Source organism: Heteronotia binoei, chromosome 18, assembly GCF_032191835.1.
Source record: "Heteronotia binoei isolate CCM8104 ecotype False Entrance Well chromosome 18, APGP_CSIRO_Hbin_v1, whole genome shotgun sequence".
Taxonomy (NCBI): Eukaryota; Metazoa; Chordata; class Lepidosauria; order Squamata; family Gekkonidae; genus Heteronotia; species Heteronotia binoei.
In genome coordinates, this window is record NC_083240.1 from 37,758,345 (window position 1) to 37,778,792 (window position 20,448).

The 20,448-nt window shown below is 46.5% G+C and overlaps 2 protein-coding genes across 2 annotated transcripts; one reads left to right on the forward strand and one right to left on the reverse strand.

The window, feature by feature from the left end:
• Positions 1–3,869: 3,869 nt before the first annotated feature.
• HASPIN (histone H3 associated protein kinase) lies at positions 3,870–7,126 on the reverse strand. The gene has a single exon (XM_060258854.1). It carries the CDS (start codon positions 6,919–6,921, stop codon positions 4,153–4,155), a length of 2,769 nt encoding a protein of 922 aa, XP_060114837.1. The 5' UTR covers positions 6,922–7,126; the 3' UTR covers positions 3,870–4,152.
• LOC132586764 (integrin alpha-E-like) lies at positions 7,003–13,444 on the forward strand. The gene is made up of 6 exons (XM_060258855.1): positions 7,003–7,247; positions 9,028–9,093; positions 9,929–10,030; positions 10,128–10,223; positions 11,654–11,764; positions 13,038–13,444. The coding sequence occupies exons 1-6, from the start codon at positions 7,194–7,196 to the stop codon at positions 13,092–13,094; spliced, it is 486 nt and encodes a 161-aa protein (XP_060114838.1). The 5' UTR covers positions 7,003–7,193; the 3' UTR covers positions 13,095–13,444.
• Positions 13,445–20,448: the final 7,004 nt, after the last annotated feature.

Consider the following 20,448-nt stretch of genomic DNA (forward strand, 5'->3'; position numbering starts at 1 on the left):
GTGTTTTTATTCTGATGTAAGCTGCCCTGAGCCCTGCCTGCAGGCAAGGGTGGCTTAGAAGTTCAAACAAATAAATAACTTGCCTTCTTCGGACAGACTTTGCCAATGTCATTTGAAAGAGGTTGACTCTCCATTCCACATGGTATTGGAATGCCCTCATTATAACTTTTATCACACGTTATGGGTTGCCCCTAATCTAACAAAATTACGGTACCTTCCACTGCATTAAAAAAACAAATGTAGTCCCCTATCTGTTGGTGGACAGAGACCCAAGGATTATGCTGGCTGTGCCCAAGTATTTCACCACCTTAAAGAAATACGCTCCTTATCTGCTGCTCGAGATCACTGGATCAAAGGAGCCTGAGAGAAAGGAAATGCTCCACCATCTTAAAATGCAAGAGAAGGAAACAGGGCATTTGATACAGCCTTTCAGAATAAAACTGGGGTGCGGGGACTCCCCATTCATTAGTAATAAAGCTGATTATTATTTTGTTTAAAGAATAGATCGAGTATGTGGCATAGGCATTCCCTTTAAACCTCTCTGGATAAAAGAGCAGTAATAACAATTGTACGTAAATAGCACTTTGCAGTATTCAAAGCATTTGCCAAGAGTCAGTAAATCCTACAACAATCCTGTAAGATAGGCCGGTATTACTGTTAGCATCTTGAAGAGGAGAGAGACTAGGCATACATTTTTGCACCAAAATGATGAGAGACTTGTGTGTAGCTCTCTCTAAATAGACACGCAAGCCTTCCCCACCCCCCATGATGCAAATACATATAAAATACATGTATGCAAATACCATAAAAGACAAAACTGTATCTTATTCTGATTTTTTTTTTTGCCTGCAGACCATTTCCTGCCCTATACGTGAGTGAAAGAGCCCCCCAGAACACTGACTTTGAATTCCATGTAAGTTTGAGGCCTCACCTTGTTGCCAGCTCACGGGCAAACATGGTGGTATTTTTCTGACCTTTGGTACTGCCTTGCAGATAAATGGAAAAAACCAATTTGGGGCGCAGCTTGAACTGCAGGTCTGGGTGCCAGCCCTCATAGCCAACCATCGGGTCAGCCGTGTGAGGAATGCAACTGGGATGCAGGTAATATGTTCCACACCCCACCTGGCCTCTTCATAGCTTTGGATGTATGAAATTGGGATTATGGGAATGATAGGTCTAGCTTGGCCACCTCATTCCTACCAGCAGGATTGCCTTTTCATTGACAGATCCATGTCACTTCCCTGGCTTCCTCTACCACGCTCTGCTTAAACTGGTGGCCCTTTGAGCCTGCTGTGTCTGGAGGTGTGTGTGAACATTTTGAATGCCCTCCTTTTCCTGTCATCCCATGGTTCCCTTCTCCTGGGAATAAGTTTCAGAGTTCTTGTTTATGGCCAGCACAGTATTACTGCTGTCCAGGTCAACCATGCTACAGGAATGGCCAAACCATGGTTCAGGAGCCACGTGTGGTTCTTTCACACATATTGTGCGGCTCTTGAAGCCTCCACCACTCTCTTGACTGGCTTAGAGAATGCATTTAAAGTTGCTTTCTTTCCACCTCTCCCTCCCACCTATTTGTCTTCCGTCTTGTGGCTCTCAAACATCTGTCATTTATTCTCTGTGACTCTTACATTAAGCAAGCTTGGCTGCCCCTGCTACAGAGCCACCGCAAGCTCTGCCATACTTCACTGTGAATCACGAGCCTGTGCTGTTTCAGCAGAGCTGCATCTGCGATACAGACAAATGGAGGCCTGGTTCACCCATGCAGAAGGGTTAGGTTGCAAAGCCCCATTATGGCACAATGGATCCAGGCCATTTCAGACAGCGAGTGATGCATTCCTTGGGTACTTACTGCCTTGCAGATAAATGGAAAAAACCAATTTGGTCAACATATCCGTGCTGTGAAAGCTTGCTGCAGGTAGAAAACCAGCACAGCAAGGAGCAAAGGCTTGACACCGACTTGGCTTGCTGTGCTGCCCTTCTGTTTGCATGGAGTTCTTAACATACGAGAACACTCCAAAACGAGACCCTCTATCAGCAGTCTGAACTGGTACAGTTTGTTCTATCACTGTATTCTCCTGAGTGTGTGAATCACACCTAAGACCCCACCCCAGTTCGCAGGGCAATAAGCACAGACAACTCCCCACAAGCCTTGAGAGAGATGTGTATGGCCATCGGGCAAGTCATGACAAAGGGCAGCTCCTGTCACAACCACATGCTCTGCGCACAACTGTCGTTCACACTTTGCATGAATTCAGCCTTGCAAATGAGTCTACACACTTACTGGTTCAGGAAAATGCTTGACAGGAAATCTGTGACCTTAAAGATGCTTTTGGCATAGCTTACCTTGCTTGCAGGAAACCCTAGGTCAGCTCAGGTGATTAGACAATTGGTGAGAAAAGGCATTCTTCCCTCTACAGCAGGGGTGGCCAAACTTGCTTAACAAACTGTGCTGACCAACTATTCAGACTGCTAGATATCGGGCCTACAGCTATGACACCTAAATTAACTGGAGAGCCAGTTTGGTGTAGTGGTTAAGTGTGCGGACTCTTATCTGGAAGAACCGGGTTTGATTCCCCACTCTTCCACTTGCACCTGCTAGCATGGCCTTGGGTCAGCCATAGCTCTGGCAGAGGTTGTCCTTGAAAGGGCAGCTGCTGTGAGAGCCCTCTCCAGCCCCACCCACCTCACAGGGTGTCTGTTGTGGGGGAGGAAGGGAAAGGAGATTGTGAGCCGCTCTAAGACTCTTCAGAGTGGAGGGCGGGATACAAATCCAATATCTTCTTCTTCTTCTATATTATATCTTAATTTATAAAACACGCTGTATCATCCATGCTGCATATTTTAATTGTTTTATGGTTTTATTGTTGGATTTTTATTGTTTTACTGCATTATCGTGCTTGTGATCCACCCTGAGCCCATTATGGGGAATAGTGAACTATAAATCTACTAAAATAAACAAACAAATAAATAAATAAGAGCCACATAGAATAAACATCAGATGTCTGAGAGCTGCAAGACATGAACATCAGATGTTTGAGAGCCTCAAAAGGAAGGAAAGAAGGGAGGGAGGGAGAAAAGGGAAAAGAGATGTGGAAGAGAGAGGTGGAAATAAAACAACTTTAAATGCCTTCTCCAAGCCACTGACTGGCTTGGAGAAGTGATTTAAAGAGACAAATGCCTTCTCCAAGCCAGCCAATGAGGCAGGGGGGCTTTGAGACCCACACAATATGTGTGAAATAGCCACAGTTTGGCCACCCCTGCTCTGCAGGAACAGTTTCATGGAAGACTTACTGTTCTGTGGTAGCTCAGGGAACTGCCACAGGCCCACCCTTCCCCTAGACTTGTGGCTCTTTTAAAATCCTTGATGGCCATAGCTGCACAAGAAGGTGCATTGACATGGGACAATGAGGCGGTATCATGTCCATAGCAGGCATACACCTTCAAATGGCCACAGCACAACAAGGCCAGACTTGTGCAATCCATCCTTGCTATCCTGGATGCTACAGGAGTTATTTACCTAACCCTATTTCCAAAGAGGGGGCCTTATAAGACATACCGCAATGTGCTCATTCAAGACAACTAAACCATTACAAATCAGTTAAAAATATCACTAAAGGAGGAGCTCTGACTCCCCAAGTCTTACCACTGCAGCGTTTTGTGTCCTAAAAACAATATAAAGTAGCTATAAAAATGCTATTTGTTTAACTAGAAATCAGAATAGATCCCCCCCCCTCAAAAAAAACTTCGTCAAAAGCAAATACTCACTAATATGATGGTTTCTCAGGATTAATATTCAAGTCAAGTCAGCCATTATTGGCATAAAGGTTTAATATTCTAAGACTTGGGAGTGATAGAGGTACTATAGCAAGTAGCAATATTCTTTTATTGTGAGATAAGCCTCTGTGTCTAGGAAACAAAATGGTGTTTGTTCTTTTAGTTAACTGAAAGCAAAGTATAAGCACACATCTAGGTTGAAATCAATCAATAACATAAATCCAACTGAGAAATAAAAAGCTCCTCTCCTGCTATTTATTTACTTATGTCCTCTTTTTCTATATACAGAAAACATAATTGCTGTATTTGCTACTGTTGGTTTAGAAAACACTTCCTGCAGTGCTAAATGCCCGTATGGAACCTACAGCTCACCTCAAGTCAGTGGAAAAAGGTGCTCGTGTTTAACAGCTCTGTGGCAGAACAGAAGCCGAGAATCTGTTTACAGAACAACTCAAGTTGTTTCTGTGCTTGCCTCATGGAGGGGGATGTGGGCTTTTTTTTGTAAGACACCTCTTTCAAAAGTTTGTCTGCCAGATAGTGAAGCCACAAGATATTGCTGTGCGGGAAATAGTCAGCCCAGCTGTTCGAGTTTTCCTCTCTCATCTGCCTGTAAATGTCAAACTGATAGTCCCCTCGTCCTTGGAACACCTCTTCATCAGTGGAGAGGTCGCAGTACACTGTGAGGCCATCTTTCTCCAACCTGGAGAAGGTGTAGTCTATGATGTTCACAAGGACTCCCTGAGTGGGAAGGGTGCGGCTTTCCCCTCTCAGCTTAAAAGTCAGCTCCTTCACAGTGGCTTTCTTGATCAGCACGTTCCCCCAGTGTAGGTCTCGATGCTCAAACTGCAACGCTTCCTCAGCCACCGCCAAAGAAGCAGTGACCTGGTGTAAGATGCTTTTAGCTACTGTCACGGAGCTCAGCTGCCGGTTCCTCATGTTCTCCAGGTCAGTGCCCCCAAACACGAACTCCAGGACCATGAAGAGTTGCTGGTCTCCAAAGAAATCTGGCCTGTCATTTTCAGACTCTCTCAGTCTGTCGTATTCATCCCAGGCTTTCAGGAGATGTTCAGGATAGGCTCCTCGCACGCAGTGCACAGAATACAAGCTGATGAATCCAGGGGTCTGGTTATCCGCCTCTTCAGCCAAAAGACTGAGTTCTTTTGAAATGATGATCTCCGGTAAGATCTCGCTGAAAGTCTTCTGAGCTTCTCCATTGACTTTAGTGTTCCCTTCGATAGGAATTATTTTCAAAGCCACGGCTCCCTTCTCGCCTTCGGTTTTGAAAACCTCCCCAAATACCCCTTCTCCAATTTTCTCACATTTCTGCATTTTCTCCGGGGGGATACATTCCTCAAAGGAGATGGGGCCTTCTTGTTGACATTCGCCATAAACTTTTTCTGCATCTGTCAATATCACTTCTGCTATGGAAAAAGAGTTCATGGATGACAGCAGGACCATGGAAGAGGAAGGACAAATAGAATATCCAAGTGTTTTTGTGAAAGAGGTCTTGGGCATCCTTGCATGGAGAGAACTGGGAGATGAAATGCTCAGTTCAGTGCTGTTGAAACTTTCCACCTCAGACAGAATTTTCTTTTTCTTGTGGAGGGAAAGAGAGGCTCGGATCCTGCGCCACAAGCTGGAGTTCTTTACTGAGGAGCCATCTGGGAACGAAGAGAAAGCAAGATTGTCCTCCATCTCGTTCCACTTCAGATGATCCTGAAGCAGGGAAGCATCGGCCCGTTCCTTCCATCCTGTGTTCTTCTTGCGCCTGGCTTGCCCAAGTTTTCCTTGTTGACCCCATCTCTTGGAACTGAATCCACTGATACAAGCTTTTCTCCCCGTGGCTCCCTCGCCACAGGTGGGAACCACCTGACTGCTGCTTGTGGTGTCAGACACTCCAGGAACAGCACAGGGGGAATCTGACGGCAAGCCATGTTCCTTTTTCCGCAAAAGACCCACTACTTTTTTTTCAGAGCACTTATTTGCCAACCAGTTGGGTACCACTTGATTGTCCAGGATGACAACAGGCTGCAGCTGGGGGCTGTTTTCAGCCAGGCTGAAGTCACTTCTTTGGTCTAAGAGAACCCCATTTAATCCACCCACTTTTTTATAAGGGGTGATACCTGCTTCAACAGACATCCGTTGTCTCTTGTTATCAAGAGCCTCCGTCCCTTTTGGCAAAGAAAGGGCAACCTTTCCATCACGCACGCTGACTTGCAACTGGCAAGCTCCCTGCAATGGTCTCTGGGAAGTCATCGGGGTCTTTGGTGGCACTGACGTCTTTGGGGAATGATCCTGATCAGCATCTGGAAGATAGCCGGCCTCACTTGGAGGAGATGCGGCCTTATTTGGTGACACCGCAACCCCTCCCCAGCTCTTGAGAGGCGCTTCTGTCTTGCTACAGAGGCTGTGAGACAGCACGGCACAGTGGCTTTGAAAGTGCACGCAGGAAGAATGGGACTTCGCCACAGATGGCGTTTGCACCTGAGGACCCAGGAAAGGGTGCTGGCACAGTAGGCTCCCAGCATCTTCATGTGTGAAGAGCTCCAAACTTCCCGTGGCGGCCTGCACTTCGCCATCCCCATCCATGTTCAGCAAACTCAGCTCTGGGAGCACATCACGGAAAGCGCCACTGTTGTCCCTCAGGGATTCCCGCTTGGTCTGAGGGCTGCAGCAGCGGCAGGCGGCAGAGAACCTGTGCCCTGCGGGACTCCCTTCCACCGGATTCTGCTTCTCAGTAGCCAGGGGCTGCTGGGGGGTGCTGCACACCAAGGGGGGGCGCAGTCGAAGGTTGGCCCTTCGGGGGCGCTGCGTGACGTTCTTGCACAGCGGGGTGGTGGGCAAGCGGCAGTCCTCAGCCCGCCGCCCTTTGGGCGGGGCGCGGTTCTCCTTGGCACCCTTCTTCCTCCTCCTGCGGCGCCGCGTCGAGCTGGGAGGCAGGAAGTCCGGGTCGCCGAGGCTGGAGGGCGAGGAGGCGCCCCCCGAGGAGCTGGTGCTGCTGAAGTAGCGCCTGCGGTCGACCTGGGGCGAGATCCAGGGCGCGGCGGCGCCGACGCGCCTCAGCCCGGCCTGCCCGCCGCCCGCCTTTCGCCGGCCGCCCCGCGGCCCCGCATAGGTCTTCAGCAGCCGCGGTCGGAGCCTCTCCATCCGGAGGGGGAGGGGAGGCGCAGGCCGGAAGCGGAGGGCCTTGCCTCTCTTCTGCCGCGCAGGGCCCGCCTCGCCGCCCCTCAGCCCCGCCGCCGCCTCCGCCGTCGAACCGCCAGCGCGCCCGCCGCCATTTCAAACCCGGCTCTCGCGAGAACTCCAATCGTCGAGCGAGACTCGGCGGGAGCAGCGGCGGCGAGAGGGGACTTGGTGGCGCGCGGGAGGCGGGCGGCGCCGGTTTGTCCTTCGACGTCGCGCTCAGCCAATCGCGGCGGATGGAGGAGGGCGGGGCTAAGGCGTTTCACCCGGGCGTCGCCGTCGTCATAGAGGTAAGGGTGAGGAGAAAGCGTCGGTAGCCCTCCGGTTTCTGATTGGAGTGAGAGGGCGTTCCACGGGAGTGGTAAAAGCGGGGCGCGTCTGGGTGCAATACAGGCGCTGGAACACAGGAGGAGTCCAGCAACACCTTTGAGACCAGGGGTGGCCAAACTGCGGCTCGGGAGCCACATGTGGCTCTCGTTCACACTTTCTGTGTGGCTCTTGAAGCCCCCACTACCCCATTGGCTGGCTTGGAGAAGGAGATTGTCTGATTAAATCATTTAAAATTGCTTTCTTTCCATCTCTCCCAAGCCCCATCTTCCTTCCGTCTGTCTTCGAGTTCTCAAACATCTGACATTCATGTCTTGCAGCTCTCGAACATCTGGTGCTTATTCTATGTGGCTCTCACGTTAAGCAAGTCTGGCCACTCCTGTTTAAGACCCAACAATTTTTTATTCAGATTGCAAGCTTTCGTACACATGCAGACTTCATCAGACGAGGGAATGGGGTACGGTGACTAGAGCTATATCTAGCTGGTGGGCAGGGGTTAAGAATGCCAAGTGGTACAAAGTTAGAATCCGGTGGCCAAATAGTGAAATTAACAAATTGAAGGAACATTTGGTCTGGAGAGCATCTGCATGGGAAACCAATAAAACAGTAACATGTCAAAATGGGAGAATGATGGTGAGCGTGTCATAAGTGGTGAAGTATGCGTGCATACGAAAGCTTACACTCTGAAAAATACTTTGTTGGTCTGAAAGGTGCTACTGGACTCCTACTTTGTTCTATGGCTTCAGCCCAACACGGCTGCCCTCCTGGAACTTAATACAGGAGCTGGTTTTTGATGCTTTTCGAAGGCACGGTATAACCAGTATGCACACGTGCTTTTGACATGATGGGTGTTTCGTTGGGAGTAAGGGGAACGCTCCCTCTGCTGCAGGCGGAATAGAGTGCAACGTTTTGCATGCACTTCCTCTATATTTCGAATTCTATTTTGAATTTTTTGAGCTATGACTCTTTATTTCCAGTGGCTTTTGTGCTTCAAGTTGTATTTTGAATGGAATTTGAATATCTCAATTGGCACTCTAAAATATAACATCTAACGGGAGAGGGCTGCCATTGCATCTGAATCTATTGTGCTTTGGTACCAACTGCCTAGGATCTGTATGTGTTGAGAAAGGAAAATATTACACGATCCGCCTGAATACATGAAGTAGCACGATTGCAATTTTATTCGATTGTTTTACTGTCTTAATATCGCTGACTGGGGGCAGGAAGGAGTCTGGGAAAGTGGAAGAACCCCCGCTGGGACCTGGGGATTGGCAAGCCTAACTCTACGGCAATATACCCTGCTGAGGTCCCTCCTCAAACCCCACCGTTCCCAGACTTCACCCCTGAAATCTCCAGGAATTTTCCAATCTGGAGTTGGCAATCATACTCACGAGCTACAGGGATGTGCTGCAAACAGTATAGAGACAACAGCACCAGGTTGCATTACTGGGCTAGTCCAAAGACTCCTATGAGGAGGTTAGAATAAAGGTTGGGAAACAGGGCATTGTTAACTGTTTTCTTTCAGTGGCAAGTCCTCTGTCCCCCCCCCCCCCAATAATATGGGGTCAGCAAGACCAGTCTCTACCATAAGATGGTCATAATATTGTTCCTGGTTTGGGTAGTATGCAAAGGGGGACTTTTCCCTTGTATTCCTGCAGATGTCCTTTTAGCCAGCAATATATGATAAAAGTATTATGACTTAAGGTACTATTATCATTGATTTTCTTCTCCCGTCCCCTTCAGAAAACCACAGTGTGCAGAACTGCAAGTGACTTCATAAGGAAAGATTCTGGACACATCAGCTCAGAGGTAAAAGGGGCCTTGGCACTGTTGGTGCCGCATAAATCTTTTGTGAAATCGTGGCTGTTTGCGAGAAGTCAAAAAGTCACCAAAATAAACAACAATTTGCAGCATCTTAAAAGATTCTCAGTTTTTTATTCCAGCGTAAGTTTTTATGGGCTACAGCCCACTTTGTCCGATTCAAGGATTGGCTCCTCTCTAGGGGTGGTGCTTATCTGCATGTTGGATTTTGATCTAGGAAACCTGAGTCCAAATCCTCAATCTGCCTTAAAACACACTGGGTGATCTTAGGTCAGTTACTACCTGTCCGCCTGACCTCCCTCACAGGGTTGTTGTGAAGATAACATGGAGGAAAGGAAAAGTATGTGCCTGAGTTCATTGGAAGAAAAACTGGATAAAAATGCACTAGATAGCGATCTGGTCCGGGTCAAACAACCCCTCTCCATCTGCTGGAAGGCTACAGTTGCCATATTCAAAACAGGAGCAATTCATTCTGGGCTTGACGTTTCTAGACATGTGCTCTGTGACAGCAATAAGTTGATGGTTGTGAGCAGTGTTCCCTCTCCGTTGAGTGAGTGTGAGCTAGCTCACAGGTTTTTCGCCTCTGGCTCACACATTTTTTGTCTTAGCTCAGGAAAAATGGCCCCAGAGTAAACTAATTTATGCAGTAGCTGACAACTTTAATGCCCATAGCTGATGAAGTAGAATATTTGGTCCCAAGACTCCATAGCTTAGAGGGAGCATTGGTTGTGAGCCCCAGTTTTTTCCAACAGTGCTAAATGTTCTCTCTCTGGCTTGTGTCCCCTACTGGGAAAAATCTCATTTGGCCACCTTTGTTTTTCAGAACAGTGAGCCAATCCAATACCAGCTTGTGACCTGTGCTATTGTGTCGGAGAAAGAGAAAGTTACTGTGACCGCAGAGCTGACTTTAGTCAGTTCTTTGCAGGTATATTCTGCCCCGTCTATCAGCTGTGCTTGCTTGAAGACTGGAAAATCACATCAAACCATAGTTTGCTGTTCATATCATCCCCTTTCTTCTCTAGGTCTTTAAAAACAGCACTGGTTTGGTCGTTACTGGAAAAATAATTTTCAACAGAGACCTTTATGTGGGCTTGAATGAAAAACTCCATAAAACAGAGGTATGAGAGAGGTGGGATTCTGGGCTCTTTTTCCTATGGAGGAGAAAAGGTAGAACCAAAGTGGGATGTGAGGTTGGTGTTCCTCTTTTGCTCAGTATGGGTGGATCCCATGGGGTGCAGGGAGGAACCAGAGAAAGTGGGCTAGCTCTGCTGAGGTAATTCTGGCCTACCTGAAAGGTTTGGTGTAAGGCTTTTGTTGGTACATTAGTGAAATGCTTAGAGTATTCACAAGCTCACCTTAACCTATCAATTCAGTATAGTCAAATGGCCCAATATCTTCATAATCTCAGCCACCCCGGCCATCGTAGAGCCTTTACATTAGCGCAGCTGAATGTCTTCCCCTCTAATATGCTGTTGGGTCAATTTCATAACATTCCCTTACAGGAAAGACTCTGCAGCTGCCCCACTACTGATATTGACTCAATTTCCCATATTATGTTCGATTGCCAATTACATACAGAGTCTCGCAATAAACTTCTACCCTTATATTCTGACCTATTTAGAAACCAATATAGCACAGTTCGATATTTGCTTAATGATATTTGCACAGAAACCACTAATACGGTAGCTAAATGTTTAACAGAAGCAGTTGTTCTTCCAGGGGTAGGGAACAGTGGCTCTCCAGATGTTTTTTGCCTACAATGGCTGGGATTGATGGGAGTTGTAGGCAAAAAACATCTGGAGAGCCACTGTTCCCTACCCTGACTTAGACATAGGCTTTTTATATGAACTGTGCTTTTTTGGGATAATTTTAATCACTGGAAGTGTATGTTGCAATGAATCTTTTAATACTATTATGCCATTAAAGGTTTTTGATTTGATTTGAAATGCTTAGGTTAAAAGCAGTAAAGGAGGGAAATGTAGCCCAAATTAAGCACTTAATTAATACCCCATTCATTTTAATGGATAAATTGGACTGAGCAGCACCATGCTGTGCTTTTTAAGTAAGCTCCATTCATCCTGACGAAATTTACTTCTCAGCACACATGTAGAGGCTCTGGCTGCAAATCTCTCCCACTGAAATAAATTTAAATTACTTAGCTTTTGGCTGGATACAAGAATCTAAAGCCAGCTTTCATAAGTGAATGGGGGAAGAGAAGGGCTGTGTCCTGGAGTGTGGGAAATCAGAATGTTCAAACTAGTTTAAGATGTCGGTGAAAGATCAGGTTCTGGTTTAGCAAGACATCTAAGAAAAATAAGCTGAGATCTACACCAAGGGTGGTGGGCACTTTGGTTCAGATTTCCCCTCTGCCAAGAACAGACTCTGTCTCAGCCTTAGCTCCTCCCTCATACAGGTTAGTAATACTGGCCTACCTTCTAAGACTGGCTTGTAAGGATTACAACAAGATAGCATGTGTAGAGTGCTTTTGGTTTGAGAATTTATATACAAATGACATTAGCTCCCATGTTTTTGGTTTTTTTAAAACCAGATCACTGTTTTTTTGCTGAAAGAGATTGACTTTAATTATATTCCTGTCCTTGTTGGAAGCTCTGTCGCTGGGATTTTGGTCTTGGCTTTTATTGTTGTTATCCTTTATAAGGTAAGCATCAATCTTTCCTTACACGTCAAGTGTTTAATTCTCTTTCAGCTGTGTATATTTTAGGACTGCTATGTTGTTATTAGTGATAGGCTGACTTTCTCTGTTTTAATCTTAGTGGGAATTAAAAAAACCCCCACTGCCAATAGAATTTAATAAAGAGTTAGGGTCCCCAAATTAGGCTCTCTCCAACACCTTTTCTGGTGTTTTTAGGGAGTAGTTGGGACATGGTAGGCTTCTGATTTACTATTGACTAAGCCACAGTTCTGTCAGAACTGTTCTCTCAAGAGCAGCTCTCTCAGCCCCACCTACCTCACAGCATGTCTGTTGCGGGAAGGGGAAAGGAAGGAGATTGTAAGCCTCTCTGAGACTCCCAGTGAATCAAGTCTCCTTCTCCTCCTCCTTTGATTGGCTGTGCAGATTTTTTAAAATGTTGTTTGGGAAGAAGCTTCCACCACAGCGCAAGGATCTTCACTGTATTACTGAAGTTAAGCTGTGGCAGCTATTTTGTTGCTTGCATCCACCGTGCTGTGCCAGAATGCCAAATGTGCCTACAGGCTCCAAAAGGTAGGGACCCCTCAAATGAGACTGGGAAGTAGAAAATGAGGGCAACAGTGATTTGTGCAGAGCTGGGGCCTTTTTTTGAGCAGGAATGCACAAGAACACAGTTCCAGCTGGCTTGGCATCAGGGAGTGTGGCCTAATATGCAAATTAATTCCTGCTGGGTGTTTTCTAAAAGCCCTGTGTGAAACAATGGTGATGTCAGAAGGTGTGGCCTAATATGCAAATGAGTTCCTGCTGGGCTTTTTCTACAAAAGAAGCCCTGTTCAGAGCTAACTTCTTGCAGGTGTGGAAGTGAACAAAGAGTACGAGTCCCGGCTTTCCAGCTGTCGGAATGGCTTGTAGATGCTTACGAATACTTGCCTCCAATTCAATTGATTCAATTTCCCATATTATGCTTGATTGCCAATTACACACAGAGTCTCGTAACAAACTTCTACCCTTATACTCTGATCTATTTAGAAACCAATATAGCACAGTTCGATATCTGCTCAGTGATACTTTTACAGAAACTATTAATACGGTAGCTAAATTTTTAGCAGAAGCAGTTGTTTTTAGATATAGGCTTTTTATATGAATTGTACTTTTTGGGATGAATTTTTATCACTGGAAGTGTATGTTGCAATGTATCTTTTAATACTGTTATGCCATTAAAGGTATTTTGATTTGATTTGACTGAGCTATAATGCATATTTCTGTTTCTTCTTGTTTCCAGGGTGGCTTTTTCAAAAGGAATTACAAAAAAATGTTAGAAGATCAGCGCAGATCCTAAGTGAGGCAAGATTCCAATTATAGGGGAAATCACCCAGGAACTCCCTTGGGCTGTATAGAAAAAAAGAAAAATCCAACTTATCCAAGCTGAAAAAAGCTTCCGATTCTGACTTGGCACCATTTACTTCTGATCTGGGAATTTTACAGAGTGGGGAGTTGGATGAGCTGCAGAGCCAGCCTGAGCAGAGTTATGCTCTTTGTCCATTTAACTTTGAGCTTAGAAAGGTGTGACTTTGCTTGGGTTTGCAGTGAGAATCATTCACTTGCTTAGATTGCAAGTGGTTTGGATTTTAGCACGACTTGGTCAAATGTGGCCTCTTCTGGCTGAATAAAAAAGAAAGTTTACGTCACGATCAGAATGAGTGTAATGTGCATGACCCAGGGACCTTGAGGTGTTTCTGCTACAGCTTTTGCTGTGATGTTAGACCTATGTGCTGTGTAAATGAATCCGGATGGCAGTGTCCCTTTGTACCAGGCACACCAGTGTCCTGTAGGGGGCCAGGTCAGATCCTTCCTCTTCTTGGTTCTGCTGCTGTCTGTTTACCCAACATGCTAATCTCTTCCTTCAAGCTTGACTTCCTTCAAGCTTCTTCCTTTCCTGTCTTTGTTTTCCCTCTCTGACCTCCTTGAGACCAACATGTGCTGTCCCTGAGAATCAAACTAGATGTTATGGGCGACATGAGCTGGGGAACGGGTGCCTGACTTGCTGTCACACATACTGAACGATCCAAGTGGGCAGTTGTGTCGGTCTGAAGTTGTTGAACAAAGCAGGAGTCAAGTGTTACCTTTAAGACCAAGTTTTGGTCTTAAAGGTGCAACTTGACTCCTGCTTTGTTCAACATATTGAATGGCGGAACTGACCTTGAAAGGGCTCCATGGTGCCATTTGGCTCCTGCAAAGGAGGGGGAAGGGCTTCTGGTTTCTCTCCCTTACTGTTTTCATTGGGAGGCCTTGTTTGCCTCTTCTGGAGGAGTCAGCTGGTATTAAAGCCTCTCCTCACCTCTGCCCATTATTGGTGTTCTTCTGAAGCCTGGAGAGAGCCCTGGCAGAAGTAACCCTGTCTGCCTGCTGCCAGTCTGTAGCTGGCTTTTCTCAACGAGGCTGGGAGAAATGTGGTTTCCGGCACCAGCCAGTGAAATGGCCCTGTCCCTAGAGGAAGGATTTCATGGGAGGCGGAGTGGCCTGGCAGTGCCAATAATTGGCCTCTAATTAGACTGATGTGTGCCTGCGTGGAGGGCTCTTAGCATGCCTCCCCAGGGTGCATCTGTAGACAGAACAGTTGCTCATTAAGGGTGACTTAAGGGATTCAGAGCCGTTCTGGAGCTCCTCTGGGTATGGTTTGTTTTTAATGACTTCTGATTTGCAAAAATCATTTTTTTTTAAACTTGAGATTGTTTTTACACCCTGCCCGGCCTTCACTGCCCAAAGCGGCTTACAATCTCCTTTCCCTTCCCCTCCTCACAAGACACAGCTTTGGATGGAATAGGGCAGCTAGCTCATCTTTTGGTGGTGCTGAAGCTAAAAGAGGTTCTGGAGGGGGTACCAAGTATGGCAGGGGTGTCAAACTCATTTGTTATGAGGGCTGGATCTGACATAAACGAGACCTTGTCGGGCCGGGCCATGTCAGGCCAGGATGGGCCATGTCAGTCTGGGCCATGTGTGTACCTATTTAAGATTAGGTAGCAGCAGGGTTTTTTTTGAGCAGGAACGCAGTTCCAGCTGGCTTGGTGTCAGGGGATGGGGCCTAATATGCAAATGATTCCTGCTGGACTTTTCCCACAAAAAAGCCCTGTGAAACAATGGTGACATCAGGGGGTGTGGCCTATTATGCAAATAAGTTCCTGGGTAGCAGATATATAAACTTCATAAAGGACACAAACACTATTAATTTAAAAAAAAACTTGAAACATGCTTAAAACATTAGCACTCATTGATTATAAAGGTACTTTCCTTGTATTTCTCCCATTGATCCGGGGAACTGGGCAAAGGCAGCTCTGGCTCTTTCCTTCCTTCCCCAGGGGACTGGTGGGGGAAGAGCCTCAGCCAATAGAAGAGAGGCTTGGCTAGCCCTGCTGTGTGATTGAGAGAGCCTGGCAAAGCAAGCTCTGCCTCCCCTAGGAAGGAGCCTCAGCCAATGGAGAAAACAGAGGTTTTGCTCTGTGGCTTCTGTGAGCAAGCCTGGCAAAGCAAGGTGTTATTGCATTAGGAAACAAGAGAGGGTAAAGGAAGCAGGTGACAGCCAGTTGCTTGGGGGCCTGATAAGAGCCCTCCAGCCACACCCCTGAAGTAGGGGATGCTAAAGCCTCTCCTCAGCTCCACCCATTGTTCCTGTTCTTCTGGAGCCTGGAGCAGAGCAAGCTCAAGAGCAACAAGTTCAAAAATCAGGGCCAGCCTTGAGCAACCACAGCAACTGGACTCCCTACATCAGATCAAAAAGTAAGGATCCTAAGAAATAATGTGATCCACCCCCTCTTTTAAGGTGACACTCTGTGGGAGGCTGAAAGAGCTCCTTTTAAAAAAAACCCAGTGATCTGCAACTGCATACGATGCAGCAGACACATACGAGAAATCAAAAAGAACCCCTGCACCTCGCGTTTGTCTTCACATCTCCAATAAAGAAATTACGTTGAAGTTGTAAAAGCTACCACCCACCAATTCCTCTCCCCCTCCTCAGAAACAGTCCATTCTACTTCGGGATGGGGGTGGGGAGGGCATTTTCTTTCTTGTCTCCGTTCTCTACCCACCACACATTTATTCAAAAGGAAGCCTCCCTGAATTCAACGGGCCACACATACAGCCAAGCAAAGAGAGTTGGGGTGTAGTGGTTAGAACACCAGCCTAGGATCTGGGAGACTCAGGTTGAAATTCCTGCTCCATCATAAAAGCCTGCTGCAGTGACCTTGGGTTGGTCTCGCTTTCACTTACCTCGCAGGGTCGTTGACACCCCTGCCACACTCTCGCTTTCACTTACCTCGCAGGGTCGTTGCGAGGATGAAATGCAGGGGAGCAACGCAAGCTGTTTTGGGTCCCCATTGGAGAGAAACGTGCACAGCAGTTTGATATCCCGCCCCCCAACATTTGTATCCCTTTCTGCCCTAACAAGGACCACTGAGGTGGCTAACGATTGAAAACATACATAATAAAAGTTGCATTTCCAACCCATTAAAACCCATCCCCCTCCTAAACACCTCCTTGAAGGACGAGGGCCCAGGCATTTGACAAGATGTCTGCTCGGTGCTGCAGCAGTCGATAAGGCCAACTCTGTGTTGAGGATTATTAGAAAAGGAATTGAAAAGGAAAACGCCAGTATGGTAATGCTCTTTTAGGGAATTAGGATGCATCATTAGGAGAACCCGATCTCTCTCAAAAAAGATATTGCAGAACTGGAGAAAATGGCAAAGGGAGCAACCAAAATGATTAAGAAGTTGGAACATTTTCTTATGAGGAAAGGCTGAATAGTCTAGGGCTTTTCAGTTTAGAAAGGCACAACAATTGGAGGGACATGATACAGGTTTATAAAATTATGCATGGAGTTAAGAGGGCAGAAAGAACTTTTTTCTCCAAAAATATTAGAAATTGAGGGCATCCAACAAGGCTATAGATTCAGGATAGCCAACTTCTTTATTTAAGAATTTCTTTTGGCTAACAATCATGTAAGAAGACCAAACCAGTGGTCCATCAAAGCCAGCATCCTGATAGAGGACGGGGCTTTCCACCGATGTTGCCGCCTCTCTTTGGTCACAATGGCTAGTAACCATTGTATTTCCCCCACTTCCTCTTTGCAAGGTTTAAGCTCTTTACGGTGTTTCACCTTCTGTCTATGAGTCTGCATCATCCACTTATAAAGCCATCGAAACTCACGGCCACCTCTGCATCCAGCAGCGAACTCCACAATTAAATCTCCTGTTGAATAAAAGAACTATTTCCTTTTTAAAATGTTATTATATTGATAACCTCCCCGCAAAATGGGCTTGTCCATCTTAAGAGCTCTCCTGGTTTGCAGGTCGCTTGTTTCACACCCAAAATGCAGCCAAAACCACGTGCAGACATAATATCTGCAGTCAGCTCACTCTTGCAAGTCTGGGAAGAGAATGAGTGGCAGGCCTTTGGCCATGTGCCTAGCCCAAAGAGGTTATTTGTAGAAGCATGTCTGAGAAGCGGGAGAAAGGACTGTTCAAGGGCAGTTCGGCCCCAAACATTCTTTCCTGGCATGTTAATCTAGCTGGACACCATTAAATCCCCAAGCGTAGCTTTTTTTCAAGCTGTTCTGGCCTTTGCCAGTGAGAGTCAGTCAAAGTGTGGGTTGCTATGGTTTTGAAGGAGGATGTGGGAAGTGTAGAAAAGGAAGAGCATTTGGAGAAGAATAGATTCCAGCCTGGTGTGTTGCTCCTTCAGAGAGCAAAAATCACATGCCGGGTGGGGGCCAGGGACACGTCTGAGATGCCACCTCCTTGTTCCCAGGTTTGGGACTGGCTAGTGCAAGAACCGCCATCACAGCTTGTGCAAGTAGATTTAGATTTATTGGATTTCTATCCCACCCTCTCTCCGCCAAAGCAGGCTCAGGGCGGCTCACAACAGTAAACAGTAATAATTCAATAAGTACCGAGTTAAACACAGACAATTCATAAAATTAACAAGCTAAACAATTAAAAAGTGTGGTGCTAATGTCATTTGATTCATTCAGTGCTCTTTAGGTATCCTGATGTTTCTGTATCAGCAGTTCAAATGAAAGGCGAGCTGGAATAATGTTGTCTTACAGGCCTTGCGGAGCTGGGCGAGGTCCCGCAAGGCCCTAATCATGGGGAGTCAAGAGTGTAAAGGTGCTGCTGGAAATGCTTTCATTCTGAGGGTGGATATTTTTTTTTACCATATTAACATCCTCCCTTCTTCTAGTGTGAGATTAAAGATGGTATACATGTAAGAGATCCCAGGAGGTCTCCCAGCCAGGTACTGTCTACATCCTGACCTGCTTAGTTTCTGGCAAGGTTCCCATGTCATGTGACCTCATTCCTAACGTTCTGTCTCTTTAAGCACTTCCTGCATCACAGCACAGAAACTGTAGATATCTGATCTGTGTGTAGGAGACTTGTCAAGGATCATTTCCGGGGAGCACCACCTGAACAGCTGAGAGGGGATGGGCACCCCGGGTCAGCTTGCTGTGTTCTCCGCCATCCTTGCTTTCAATCATGTACTCTGTAGTAGATGACTCTGGGAGAAAATCTGAACCTGGTTTTCCCAAATCATAGTTCAGCAATATACCACTGTGGTTTCCTGGTGAAAAAGAAATGGGAAAGAGCCAATAAGGACTGGCCTCCTGCCGATGTGCATCCCGTGATGACTGGTTTTAAGGATACCCCCAGGATTTCCTGCAGTGTAACTGGAAAAACCTCTGGTCCCTCTAGGGTTGCCAGATCTGAGCTGGGAAATACCTGGAGATTTGGGGGTGGGGTTTGAGGAAGGGAGGAACCTCAGCAGGGTAACGCCCTAGAGTCCCCCCCTCCAAAGCAGCCATTTTTTCCAGGGGAACTGATCTTGGTCATCTCGAGAGCAACTGTAATAACATGGGATCTCCAAGTGCCTCCTGGAGGATGGCAACCCTAGGTCCATCCAATTTCTTGGCAGGGGCGTTTCCAGGCCTTGCCTGATTTGACTCCCTTTCTTATTTCAAAAGGACGTGAAACTCTTCCTTTTAGGATTACCAAATGAAAGTTGAGGTTGCCTAGTGCTGAAAAATCCCCTTCCTCTTTAAAAACGAATAGCTGCAGAAGCACAAAATATGGGCAGCCTCAATCAGCATCTGTTCAATAATAACCAGGTTGCCACAATGCTCAACCCTCTGAATTATTACGTCTCTGAGTAGAGTTGCCAACCTCCAGGTAGTGGCTGGGGATCTCTCACTAGCCAACCCACAACCAGGCTCAGCTATGGGGGTATCTGAAGTGAGCAGTGACTCACAAAAAGTTCCTACCTTGCCACAAATTTCTCTAGTCTTTAAGGCAGGGGTGTCAAATATGCGGCCCGGGGGACAAATCTGACCTTCAGAGGGCTCCTATTAGGCCCACTAGCAACTGGCTGATGTCTGCTTTATTCTGCATCACAGCTTGCTTTGCCAGGCTTGCTCAATTGCACAGGAGATACAGAGTAAAGTCTCTATTTTCTCCATTGGCTGAAGACTCTTCCCTTTGGGAGGAAGGGGGAGGAGAGCTTGCTTTGCCAGGCACAGTAGAGCTGAGCCAAGCCTCTCTTCCTTCTATTGGCTGAGGCTCCTCCCCCTCCTGGTTCCCTAGGGAAGGAAGGAAAGAGCCATAGCTTCCTTTGCCCAGTTCCCTGGGCCCCATGGAAGAAATGCAAAGAAAGCACCTTTAAGACTGAAGCGTTAATATTTTAAGGATGTTTTAGGGTTTTTAAAAAATTGTCTTTTATAATGTTTATATCTCTGCTACCTTTTCATAAATAGGTACACGCATGGCCTGGTCCAATCCAACATGGCTCAGCCTGACAAGGTCTTATTTATGTCAAATTCGACCCTCATAACAAATGAGTTTGACACCCCAGATTTTATGTGCTCCTGGGCCCTTGCTCTTTTCTACCTTGTTCCCCAGCTGATGTTATTGACCTCTGTGCCACAGAAAGCATCACCTCCTCATATCCACTTCACAGTCACATTTGTTCCTACCTTCTTTGTATAAAAGTTTGTATTTTCTTCCTCCCTGCAATATTTAAGCTCCTTAAGGTGTTCACAATAATTTCCTTTTGCCAACCTGTTTCTCCAATTCTGCAGCCAGAGTGGATTTCTGCATCCTCACAGCATTATCTGCTATAATGAATTCCTCCTCCGTTTTTGAAATTTTTTTCTTCTAGAATTTTGTGGTCTTCTCCGGATGCCATCATTATCGCACGCTTGATGAATGAATAAATAAATAGTAATTTAATGCCCCTATAAGGCTTCATCTCATTCTATTTTTTTTTTTAAACATGGGGTTGGGGAGAGACATTTTTGAGCACAAATGGCAGCTCAAAAATTGGAGGGGCGGTCCTGCAGGCAGTCTGACAACTCCCCATTTATACACCCCAGTGGGGTGTCTAATGGAGGCAGAAAACTCGGGGCTGCCTTTGACACGGCAAAAGCAGACGATCTAGCTCCCCCCACCATTTAAACGACCCACTGGGGTGTTTATATGGGGGGGGGGGAAAGCCTCAGGGCTGCTTTTGCTGCAGCAAAAACAAATCATCTGTGCAAAAACACTATGTAAACTTATTCAGGGGTGGCCAAGGGTAGCTCTCCAGATGTTTTTTGCCTACAACTCCCATCAGCCCCAGCCAGCATGGCCAATGGCTGGGGCTGATGGGAGTTG

Excerpts from the sequence above, each read along its gene's own strand:
- HASPIN (XM_060258854.1), bottom strand. The coding sequence starts at position 6,921 with ATGGAGAGGCTCCGACCGCGGCTGCTGAAGACCTATGCGGGGCCGCGG.
- LOC132586764 (XM_060258855.1), top strand. The coding sequence starts at position 7,194 with ATGGAGGAGGGCGGGGCTAAGGCGTTTCACCCGGGCGTCGCCGTCGTC. Across the intron at positions 10,031-10,127 it reads CTTTAGTCAGTTCTTTGCAG|GTCTTTAAAAACAGCACTGG; the intron begins GTATATTCTGCC and ends TTTCTTCTCTAG. Across the intron at positions 11,765-13,037 it reads TTGTTGTTATCCTTTATAAG|GGTGGCTTTTTCAAAAGGAA; the intron begins GTAAGCATCAAT and ends TCTTGTTTCCAG.